This window comes from Mus caroli, chromosome 9 (assembly GCF_900094665.2).
Source record: "Mus caroli chromosome 9, CAROLI_EIJ_v1.1, whole genome shotgun sequence".
Classification (NCBI taxonomy): Eukaryota; Metazoa; Chordata; class Mammalia; order Rodentia; family Muridae; genus Mus; species Mus caroli.
The window spans coordinates 62,049,102-62,061,396 of NC_034578.1; the positions used below are offsets into that span (position 1 = coordinate 62,049,102).

The 12,295-nt window shown below is 38.8% G+C and overlaps 1 protein-coding gene across 2 annotated transcripts in view; it reads left to right on the plus strand.

Moving 5' to 3' along the window:
• Positions 1-12,295, plus strand: part of Dennd4a (DENN domain containing 4A) — a 111,781-nt gene that overhangs the window by 74,460 nt on the left and 25,026 nt on the right. For both annotated transcript variants that reach the window (XM_021171458.2, XM_029481210.1), the window contains exons 16-22: positions 2,795-2,928; positions 4,431-4,566; positions 4,854-5,060; positions 5,150-5,278; positions 5,510-5,651; positions 9,273-9,389; positions 10,380-10,511. In XM_021171458.2, coding sequence (XP_021027117.1) covers positions 2,795-2,928; positions 4,431-4,566; positions 4,854-5,060; positions 5,150-5,278; positions 5,510-5,651; positions 9,273-9,389; positions 10,380-10,511 — 997 coding nt within the window. The remainder of the gene's footprint in view (positions 1-2,794; positions 2,929-4,430; positions 4,567-4,853; positions 5,061-5,149; positions 5,279-5,509; positions 5,652-9,272; positions 9,390-10,379; positions 10,512-12,295) is intronic.

The following is a 12,295-nucleotide window of genomic DNA, read 5'->3' on the forward strand; positions in this document are numbered from 1 at the left end:
CTGGATTTCCTGGATGTTTTGAGTTAGGATTTTTTTTTTTATATTTTGCATTTTCTTTTATTGTTGTGTCCATGTTTTCTATGGAATCTTCTGCACCTGAGATTCTTCCATCTCTTGTATTCTGTTGCTGATGCTCGCATCTATGGTTCCAGATTTCTTCCCTAGGGTTTCTATCTCCAGAGTTGTCTCCCTTTGGGTTTTCTTTATTGTTTCTACTTCCATTTTTAGATCTTGGATGGTTTTGTTCAATCCCATCACCTGTTTGGTTGTGTTTTCCTGTAGTTCTTTAAGGGATTTTTATGTTTCCTCTTTAAGGACTTCTACCTGTTTAGCCATGTTTTCCTTTATTTTTTTAAAGTGAGTTATTAATGCCCTTCTTAAAATCCTTTACCAGCATCATGAGATATGATTTTAAATCTGAATCTTGCTTTCCGGGTGTGTTGGGGTATCCAGGATCTGCTGTGATGGGAGTACTGGGTTCTGATAATGCTGAGTGGTCTTGGTTTCTGTTAGTAAGATTCTTACATTTGCCTTTCGCCATCTGGTAATCTCTGGTGTTAGATGTTCTAGCTGTCTCTGGCTGGAGCTTGTTTCTCCTGTGATTCTGTTAGCCTCTATCAGCACTCCTGGGAGTCCAACTCTCTCCTGAGTCCCAGTGGTCAGAGCACTCTCTGCAGGCAAGCTCTCCTCTTGCAGGGAAGGTGCACAGAGGTCTGGAGCTCAGCTCCGCCTCCTGGCTGAAGATGAAGATCCAAAGGGACTCTGTCCAAGAAGCTCTGTTGCTTCTGAGGCCTGCACGCTCTCCTGCGAGGACTGGTCTCTGAGAGACCCGGGATACGAGATGGCAATTTCACCTGAGTCCCGGGGTCAGAGACCTCTCTGGAGGCCAACTCTCCTCTGGCAGGGAAGATGTACAGAGGCCTGGTTCTCAGCTCTGCCTCCTTGCTGAAGATGAAGGCCCAAAGAAGCTCTGTTGCTTCTGCCGCCTGAGAGCTCTCCTGTGCCGACTGGTCTCTCTTATTTATTTATTTATTTAATGTATGTATGTAAGTACACTGTTGCTATCTTCAGACACACCAGAATAGGGCACTGAATCCCATTACAGATGGTTGTGAGCCACCATGTAGTTGCTGGGAATTGAACTCAGGATCTCTGGAAGAGCAGCCAGTGCTCTTAACTGCTGAGCCATCTCTCCAGCCCATAATTGTTATTTTTCATTATTGGTAACTATACTTTATCTGGTGAATTCACTCTTCTTTATTTATCTATTGTTTGACACATGTATTACTTGTAGTTAGTTGATGTTGCAAACGTACAGAAACATAGTTAGCACTGATAGGTGTTGGGTTTTGTTTTGTTTTGTTTGTTTTGTTTTCACTTTCTGTTATTTTATTTATTTTATTTTTTGGACAGGATTTCTCTGTGTAGCCCTGGCCGTCCTGGAACTCACTTTGTAGACCAGGCTGGTCTGGAACTCAGAAATCTGTCTTCCTCTGCCTCCCAAGTGCTGGGATTAAAGGCGTGCGCCACCACTGCCCAGCCTGTTATTTTCTTAAAATAAAAATACAGTAGCAATATTCAAACACATCTTGCTTTCTAAAAATGACCATACCAGGCTGGGTTTGTGACTTAGTGGAAAGTTGCATGCCTACTGAGTGTAGGACTCTGCACCACACACACACACACACACATGCCAGCGTTGAGTGCTGTAGGGCAATGCTCCTCTGGCTTACTGTACTCATTGTATCTTTGCTGGAGTCTTATAGGCTTCTCCTCCCCATAAAAGAACTCAAGGACAAGTTTATTAGAGTTTGGGAGAGGCAAAAAATAAGAGCAAGCCTTCTGTAAACGTTGTCAGCTGTGGGTGGGCAGGGGAGGGGAGAGAAGAGACAAAGCCTTGTGAGTGGGGTCTGGGGAAGGTGGTCACTGCAACAGTGGAAGTCAGCAAGAAGCTGCATGTCAGAGGGGCGGGGAGACTTCAGAAGGAGGGTAAGAAGCCCGGAGGGTCAGAAGAAGCATGCCAAAAGAAAACGGTAAAAGGAAAAATTAAAAGTAATATTTTCCCGAGTTAGAACCCAGAGGAACAGGCGGGCTCAGCAGTGCTTCCATATGGGAAGTGCCACATGCCACACACGGCAGCCTGAAAGTCCTTCTGACCAGCTGAAAGTAGAAAGCTAGCTTCTTCTAGACAAACAGATTTTTAAATATCCTCCAACAGAATGGAAATAAATGATGCTCTAACAATAATTACTTTGAGTTTTTGTTAGAGCATCACTTATTTCCATTCTGTTGAGTAACACTAATACTCGTTACTTTGATTGGAAAATAAGTGATATAGAGATAATATAAATTAATTGCTACTGATGCTATCACTCACATTCTACATTTTGATAATTGTGGATGTGACTGTTTGAGAGGAAGAACATGTACAAAAAATCTATATGACAAACATAATCACCCTCCATTTTAAAAAAAATTAGGAATAGAGAACCAGGCATGGTGACACAGACCTTTAATCCCAGTTCTTGGGAGGCAGAGGCAGGCAAATCTTGTGAGTTCCAGCCTGAGCTACATAGTGAGACACTGTCTTGAAATAAGTAAATATTACAATTAAAACAGAGACATAAGTACACATAAAGTTAGAAATAGGACCACCAAGATGTTTCAGCAGGTTAGGGTACTTTTTAAAGATAATTCTGTAGTAGATCTTGGTGGAAGTGGTGTGTTTAACCATTCCCTGTGTATGAATCCTTGCCTAACCAATGTGGCTTTTAAATGCATTTCAAAATTCCAGGTGGATACAGATAAGAGTGGTGAAGTTCGACTTATAGAACTGGATGCATCTTTCAAGAGTGAACATACCGTTTTTGTGACACCACCCGAGATCCCCCATCTACCCAATGGTGAAGAGCCACCATTACAGTACAGGTATTCAAGAAACAGTGTATGTGGTTGGCAGGGAAGCAATCCCTCATCGGTGGCATAGCTTTCTAAGGATTGTGGTGTTTTCAATAATACAAACTTACAGATCTCTAATTTTTAGGTGGTAAGCAAACCTATCCCACATCTATTAAATTTTGAGGTATAAACAGATAAGAATCCTATTTTTTTGAGATAGGATTTCTCTATAAAATACATTTTTCATAAGCTTGGGTAAATCTCTAATTGTATTTAAGTATGCCTGTCAATACCTGTTAAATTAGAGCAGACCACACTCATTTGTAGAATTTTATTATACAAGCTTATTATAGAATTTTGATTTTTTTTTCTTCAGTGTTAAAGAATTTTGATTTTTACTTTTCACTAAAAGCAGTTTTCTCCCTCCTACTCCCTCTTTATGGCACACACACATTGATTAATGTAGCTGACTTACAAAGAGATACTAAATGTAATTTAGGTTCATTTTCTGTTGCCTTAATTTGTATGACACACACTTAAACTACTCATGTTTTATAAATTTTTAAGACATGAAAGTTTAGACTTGTTGACCTCGACTGTGTTAATTTAGGAATTTTGTAAGAGACTGCTGAGCAATTGCTGTATAGACTTTAACATGTGTCATCCTGCCTTGGTCAGATGAGAGCCATGGGGCATGGATGTTATTTGTTTCCAGTGCTCTCTACATGTACTTTTATCTAAGGCTGTATTTCCTCTTTTATGTTACATTGTTCTTATTCTTCAATAATACTTTAAAGATGCTAGTACTATTTCATATCTGTAATTCATCGAATCTCACTCTTTTTCTTTCTTCTAAAAGTGAGGTCTAAACCCACTAGCTAACCTGATAAGCTAACCAAGACAATGTGAATCTAGCCCAGTGTGCACAGGTCACACCTGTGCTGCTGTTTCTATATATGAAAAATGTTATGTAATGATATGTGTGTGTGTGTGTGTGTGTGTGTGTGTGTGTGTGTGTGTGTGTGTGGTTTTTTCAGACAGTGTTTCTCTGAGTATCTCTGACTTTCCTGGAATTTACTCTGTAGACCTGGCTGGCTTGCTTCTGCCTCCCAAGTGCTGGGCTGGGATTAAAGGCATGCACCACAATCCCCAGCAAATATCTTTAATCTAAAGCAACGTCATTACTGGCTGTCTTGTTTGAAAGAATATTATTTTGTGATCCCTTTACCACCGGCAACATATGCAAAAACACTAGCTAAGTATTTATATGAACACTAATTTTAAAAAGGTTGCAGGAATTGCTTTGGAATTTGAAATCAAGGTCATTCAAATGTGTTTCCTCTTTTATTTCCAGATATATTGATATTGAGTCTGTATTTATAAAAATGACAGTATTTATTTGTTGAGTATATTTTATAATCTGATAGAGAATTATAGCTAAATTCTAAGTTAATATGTTATTTGGTCATGATTCTTCTAGCTAGTAGCAATCTATTTGTGGTTGAAAGGCAATTTCTTCTTCTCTGAAACAGCTATAGTGGATTTCCAGTTCTCAGGAACAATTTATTTGAGAGGCCCGAAGGATTTCTACAAGCACGAAAGAACAAGCTACCTTCGAAACCAAGCAGTCCTGGTAGTCCTTCTCCCATGTTCAGAAGAACAAAACAGGTGCTTTGAAACTCTGGGTTCCTCATGTAATCAAATATTAGGCCAGCAGTACATCTGATGCTCTATCTTCCCTTGACAACCCTTACTGCACAGGTGTAACTTAGCAGATGACAAGGTGCTCTAAATGTAGTTTGAATCAGACCTAAAACTTTATTTTATATATCATATGATACAAACGCAAGAGGAGATTTTAAAATATATTAATTGTCAACAAGTTTTACAAAACATGGAACTTTATGTGTTCACCATTCAGCTTAATAAAGATGCTACCTCGGATTTCTTCCTAGGAAATCAAGTCAGCCCATAAGATTGCAAAGAGGTATTCCTCTATCCCTCAGATGTGGTCTCGGTGTCTGCTGCGTCACTGTTATGGATTGTGGTTTATTTGTCTCCCAGCTTACGTGAAGGTTTGTCATTCCAAAGTCAGGGCTCTGAAAACTGCATACGATGTGCTTAAAAAAATGCAGCTGAAGAAGATGGATCCACCTGATGAGGTAATAGTGTGATTCCAAGGGTGTCGATTGTTAGAGATGCCCGTGCAGAAGAGCGTTTGTGTCTGTTCACCTCTCAACTTGTGTTGCAGGTGTGCTACCGCATTCTCATGCAGCTCTGTGGGCAGTACGACCAGCCTGTACTTGCGGTTCGAGTGCTTTTTGAAATGCAGAAAGCTGGTATTGACCCCAATGCAATCACTTATGGATATTACAATAAGGTAATTGTTTGGATTTAATGAGGAAAATGTGTTTTTGTCATTGTACAACATTAAATTAGTAGCAAAAATAATCAGAGGCTATTGGTAATTGATTTTAGAATGTTCAGAATATAGTTCATAAATTAAGACTTTTATTTTCTAATGTGTTAACAATCTACCTTTATCCTCTTTAACTTAATTCAGAAGCCAGTGTATGTTCATTTTATTAATCCTGTATTTTTAAATGAATAGGCTGTTTTAGAAAGTACGTGGCCTTCAAGAAGTCGTAGTGGCTATTTCCTCTGGACAAAAGTAAGAAATGTTGTTTTAGGAGTTGCACAGTTCAAAAGAGCTTTGAAGAAACATCCACACTTACCACAGACAGCGCTCTCAGGTAAGTAAACAGTTGTAAGGTATGCGCATGGTTTGCTTTTTACAAAACTAATTGGTTAAAGTTGATATTTTTAGAAAAATTTAAGTACTTTGAAATACTGACTATTTGGGCTGGTGAGATGGCTCAGTGGTTAAGAACACTGGCTGCTCTTTCCAAAGTTCCTGAGTTCAATTCCCAGTACCAAATGGTGGATCATGATACCTTCTTCTGCCATGGAGGTATATGTGCAGACAGAGTGCTCAGACATTTAAAAACAAACAAACAAAACATAAAAAATACTGAATATTTTCTGTGTTTTATGCCAGCCAGCAACTTTTTAATGAAAATTAACTATTGTGCACAGAACCTGGTTCTGGAAGCCTTCTGGATTCAGAATGTTTTAGAGGTTCAGTGTTTGTTTATGTGTAAAGAACTACATGGGAGGCAGGAACTAAGCCACTTCTGTTCAGTGTAGAACTTATACACACAACCTTATGTTCGTTTTATATTGTGTCTGTGATGTGTCTGAGGCTTGATAGAAGCTACCATATGAGGTCATCTGTGGAATTTTCCACTTGTGGTGTCCTGTTGATACATAAGTTTTAGGTTTCGGTTTTCAGATTAAGGAACTCCTGCCTGTATTAGACAATTCTTCCCATTTTAGAAAACACTAGATTCTTCTTTCTCCAGTTGTTAAATTATCAACATTTAGGGATCTTGTTTTAGTAGTCATAAATAATTCAGAGTAGATTCTCACAGTTGATTCTCTATTGTAGCTGTATTTTGCTGAGTTTTGTGGCACCATTGGTTCCATAGTAGGTTATTAGCTTTAACAACAAACTCTGCTGTGTCACACTGGTATTTCTAAAAAACGCTACCAAACTGGATTCTTTCTTTTTTTTTTTTTTTTTTTTTTTTTTTTTTTTTCGAGACAAGATTTCTCTGTGTAGACCTGGCTGTCCTGGAACTCACTTTGTAGACCAGGCTGGCCTCGAACTCAGAAATCCACCTGTCTCTGCCTCCCAAGTGCTAGAATTAAAGGCATGCGCCAGATGGCAGTGACGGATGCTGTCAGTCATAGATAGTGGTCATAGCACACACATTGCAGAACAGGCTCCTTTTGCGTACTTCTGTATACAGTTATTATAGTACATTTTAAAACTACATTTGCTAGTCTGTGTTTTTACTTTGTTTTCAATGACATGTTTAAGTGTCACTTTTTGATTTTCTATTAGGCACTTAACACTAAATTTAATTACTACATGTAGCTTTCTTCATTATTTATTGGAGAGGTTACATTATTTATTGGAGAGGCTCAGGTATTGATTCAAGTTGGTGATAGCACAGTTAACTCTAGGTAGCCACAAATCTCGTCATCATTTTAGGGGTGCCTTTTTTTAGGGCAGGAGATCAAATTTGTACATGCTGGGCAAGGACTCTGCCAGTGAGCTGTACTTCCAGCCTCTTGACATGTTATTTTATTGGACAGATTTTCTTCTTAAGAAGTCCTGTCTATGTGTCTGAGTTAAGAGTGTTACACCAGCATCAACTCCCTGATTTTAACATTATGCTGTGGTCATGTAGGGTATGGTTAAGAGCAAACAGGCAAAGAGCGCCACCAAGAACTTTCTCTAAAATGTTAGTTTTTACAACTTTTAAATTAAACCGATTTAAAAGAAAAAGTTTCAATTTAAATGCTAAAGTCCTAGCAACAACTATGACATTACTTTCATTGATATACAGGACTTGTATGTAAAGGCAGGTGCTATGGTTCTGTGTGTAAAGGCACGTCTTGCCACGCCCAGTGACCTGACTTCCATCCTCAGCAACCACATTTGGAAAGAGAGGACGCACTCTTGCAAGTTGTCCTCTGAACCCCACTTGTCTGGAGGTCCACAAGTGTGTCCATACACGCACATACAATACAAATAAGTGATTTTACACAAACATTAAAGCATTAGTATTAAAACCCACTAATTTTGACTTTTCATTATTTAAAAGTACATATGACTTTTAGTATATTATGAGGATGAACTCTTAATAGACAGAAACTTTAAAAAACAAAAAATTGTAAAATATGAAGCGTGCTATTTCTGAAAATGGCAACATTATTTCAGTCTCTTTCATTTTAAGTCACTTTTAAGACTAATAAATGTGAGCTAGTTGTGCTAAAATATAGCACATTGATTCTTCCTTGGCTGATTTTATTCTTGACCCTACAGTGTGAATTTAATCAGTTATGGAAGTCGGTCTTGGGCTTAGTTCCTTAAAATGAAGAGATCTTCTAATAAGTTTGCCTTTTTTAAAAAGCCTGGCTCAGAACACTGTGAAATCTAACAAAAAAAATCTTTAAAATTTCCTACTTGTGATTTCTTTGGAAATAAGACCTGAAAGGTCCTTTAAGCAAAACAACTTTAGATTAATATCAAAGACATAATAGTGATATAAACTCTTTAGAATTCTTTGCAAGTTTATAAAATTTGTATTTTTATTCTTATAAACATAGCTTTGTGTTTTATAAATCTGGGAACTGGAAGTTCATACAAAAACAGTAAATTATTTAAAATCACACATTCCCACACATCACCTGCCACTCAGAACCTTAGCTTTTGGGGGGTGCTGGGGGAAGGTTGTTCTGAGACAGAGTTTCTCTGTCTTGGCTGTCCTGGAGCTCACAGAGCCTGCCTCTGCCTCCAGAGCACTGGATTGAAGGTCTGCGCCACCAGGCCCAGCATTTTAAGAGTAATTTTAACACACTATATTTTCTGACTGCTACATATTTGTACTAAGGTGTGGTTCTATAACTGTTTGGTTCAGTTTTAAGAAAAATTATTTGTCAATGAAGTTAAAGGAACCTGACTTTGTGGCAGAAGCATTAGACATTGAATGCCGGTGACCTTTGTGTGCGTGCTATGAATTCCCTGCAAATTTCTCTTCTCCATGGCTTAGTTAGAACTCAGGCCAGACATGGTAATCCACACCTTTAATCCCAGCACTCAGGAGGCAGAGGCAGGTGGATCTCTTCAAGACCAGCCTGGTCTACAGAGAGAGTTCCAGACCAGTCAGGGCTATGGGAGATCCTAGCTTTAAAAAAAAAACAAAACAAAACAAAAAAAAAAACAGACTTTGCCCTTGGAAGATGATGGACTTAAGTGAAGACTGTCTGGCTTGTCTGGTTTTGGTGCCCACAGAGTAATGTGAATGTATATATTTACTTGACTGCAATATGGAATCAAAAGGAAATTACCTAGAAATTTTCCCTTTCCTGTAAATGGAGATGGGTGCCGGGCAACCAACAAAATAATGCTTTGACTGGAGATTTTCTGAAGTCCAGAGAAAATCTAAACACTGGTGCATACCCCCTCATTCTAGCTGGTTCCACTAAAGAAGTTTGTGACAGGTGTTATGGGGATTGGTGAGCAGGCCCGAGATGTTAATCCATGCTCCATCCCTGGAATGTCACCACTCACCTGCATGGTGTCCTGTCACAGTCTGCACTTTAGTCCTTCAGCAGGGGGTCCTGTTGGCCTAGGGATTTTTGCAGTTGAATAGTCTTCTGTCTGGTCATTAAATTTGTTTAAGAAATAATCTCAATAAAAGTTTATGGTAAGCGGCATAGTATTTGTTTCTATTTTTGCTCAGGTGGCCGGTCTGATCTTGGATATGATTCATTATCTAAGGACGATGTTAGAAGAGAGGGTCCATCTACTGAAGACATTCAAGGGGAAAGGGAGAAAAAAGGGAGTGATTCTAGTTCCTGTAGGTATTCATTGTTAAGTTGATTTTATGTTAGCTTGTATAGAAAATACAAAAACTTTAAGTATAAAAGTACTAGTTTACCCTCTGTCTTCCTGTTATAATTACCTTCCTTCTCGCTGATCCTTGATACTACCTAGTACTCTCACCCACAAGCATCATGTAGCAAGTGTGCCTGCCCAGTGGTGGAACTTGCCAAGCAAGTCCTGTTATGTGAACGCCGTGCGACTCCTATGAAAATATGCATAGTAGAAATGTCTTGTCTTTTTTTTCTTCTTTTTAGAACAGAGTTCTTTTTCTGAGCTCTAATACAAGTTGTCTTAGCTAGGTCTATTACTGCTGTGATAAAACACCAGGAACAAAAGCAACTTGGGGAGGAAAGGGTTTATTTGACTTCCGTACTTCAAGTCACAGTCCACTGAGGGAAGCCAAGGTGGGAGCAAACAGGACAGGGCTCTAGAGGCCAACTAGTGCCTCTGGCTTCTCTGGCTGGTTTCTTACAGAACCCAGGACCAAGGCTGGCCCCACCCACAATGGGCTGGGCCCTCTCCCATCAATCACCAATTAAAAAAATGTCCCACAGGCTTGCCTGCAGCTAAATCTTCTAAGGCATGTTTACCATTGAGGCTCCCCTCCCTGATGACTCCAGCTTGTGTCAAGTTGACATAAAACTATACCTTTATTTAAAGTTTGGTGGTGAATTACGATTTATATTTCCTTTCTTCCCACTCCAAAGTGCATATTTTACAACCACAGAGAAGATATAAAATTCTATATGAGCCTTATATATGACCAGCTCTTAGTAACTCAATTTGGTCCACACTTGATGGCCTTTAAGTGCAGTGAATTATTTGACAAGTGTGTAGAGAAGCAATTAGTATACTCTTATCACCAATTTTCGTTTTGAAATATGTAAGACTAAAAGCCTCTCTTTATACATCCTGCAACATACATAAGTTTAATTCTGCTAACATTTTACGTTTGCCATTATAGTGTCAGAAAATGACAGTACAAAAGGAAGTGCCGAGTGCCTCCCTACTCTCAGTTACCAGAGGGCTTCCACTATAGTTCGCCTCAACGGTGCACATAACGACAGTGCTGGTAAAACATCCGGAAAATGTGAGGGTAAGTTGAATAGTATACATTTTCATATGCAGAATGAAGTGTATCTGTGTCTACTAAGTATGTATTTTCAAATATTAAATTTAGATTCTATTTTTGGTGGCAGATATCCTTACCCACTGAGCCATCCTACTGATCCCAGTGAATATTTGTGTGCCCTCTCTTACTAAAACTTAGCAGCTTGAGTTTTGTGTTTTATAGCATTTTTGCTCAAGCTTTGATTATAACAAGGCACACCTTGTTTTATTATAATAAGGGCACACCTGCAGCCTGAATGCTGCCTTTTAATTTTGAACTATTGGGACTTCCAGAAGGGAAAGTGTGCAAAAAAAGGGTGGAGGGGAGGAATGAATCTGAGGGAACCATATACCTAGCCAACTTTTAAATGAGCCATATGCTTTTGTAGTCTGTGTACTTCCTGTTTATTCAGAGGCAAACTAAAAAGTCCCTCAGATAGTTTGCGAAAGTAATACCCATGACCATGGTGATGCACGCCTTTGATCTCAGCACTTGGGAGGCAGAGGCAAGTGAACCTCTGTGCGTTCCTGATCCCCCTGGTCTACTTCAGTGCTTCAGGCAGCCCAGGCTACTTAGTGAGATAGTGTCTCCGGAAGGAAAAAAAAAGCTGCTAATCAATGTTCTTCTTTTAAAAGAAAATATTTTTTTAAATATTTTCATAATGCAATATAGAAATTTCTATATTAAAACAAAGGTAAAGTTACTTAATCTACATATATAGTCAAAAAAGATTTGAAGATTTAAAAATAATCTTTACATGTGGATAGAATTGATGTAGTTACCACTGGTTTGGTTTGGTTTGGTATTGGGGCTTGTTTTCCACTGTAATAAGGAGACGGCTTAGACTCTCAAGTTCATCTAGCATAGTACAGCTCTTTATTATTATTATTATTATTATTATTATTATTATTAGATACTTTATTTATATACATTTCAAATGGTATCCCGAAAGTCCCCTATACCCTCCCCCCGCCCTGCTCCCCTAACCCACCCACTCCCATTTCTGGTCCTGGCATTCCCCTGTACTGGGGCATATAAAGTTTGCAATACCAAGGGGCCTCTCTTCCCAGTGATGGCCGACTAGGCCGCTCTGGGGGTACTGGTTAGTTCATATTGTTGTTCCACCTATAGGGTTGCAGACCCCTTCAGCTCCTTGGGTACTTTCTCTAGCTCCTCCATTGGGAGCCCTGTGTTCCATCTTATAGATGACTGTGAGCATCCACTTCTGTGTTTGCCAGGCAAGCATAGTACAGTTCTATAGCTGTTACTTAATTTAGTATAAATTTATTACTGTTAAAAAGTAAATCTTGGAGCTGGAGCGAGCAGAGGTCCTGAGTTCAATTCCCAGCAACCAAATGATGGCTTACAACCATCTGTACAGCTACAGTGTACTCACATACATAAAATAAATAAATAAATCTTTTTAAAAATAAAATAAAATAACTTGTAAAAACAGTAACTCTTAGTTGGTAAGTTTTTCTTTTGTAAGTAGTATATGCTAATGGCTAGAAGCATAGACTTTCTCATCATACAAATTTGAATTTGAATCTGAGTCCTGTTACTTAAATACTGTGTAACTTTGGCTAAATAGTTTCTCTCTCTGCATGTCTGTTTTCTCTGCTCTGAATGTTGGAATGTTTATAGCAACAATAGCAGTAAACTGACTAAAACGGGCCCTGCCGAGTTCTAGGCAGCCAGTGAGCACCTGCTGTTTTCATTCCTGTTACTAGTATTTAAAATATTTAAGGTGACATATTTGCAGGTGACAT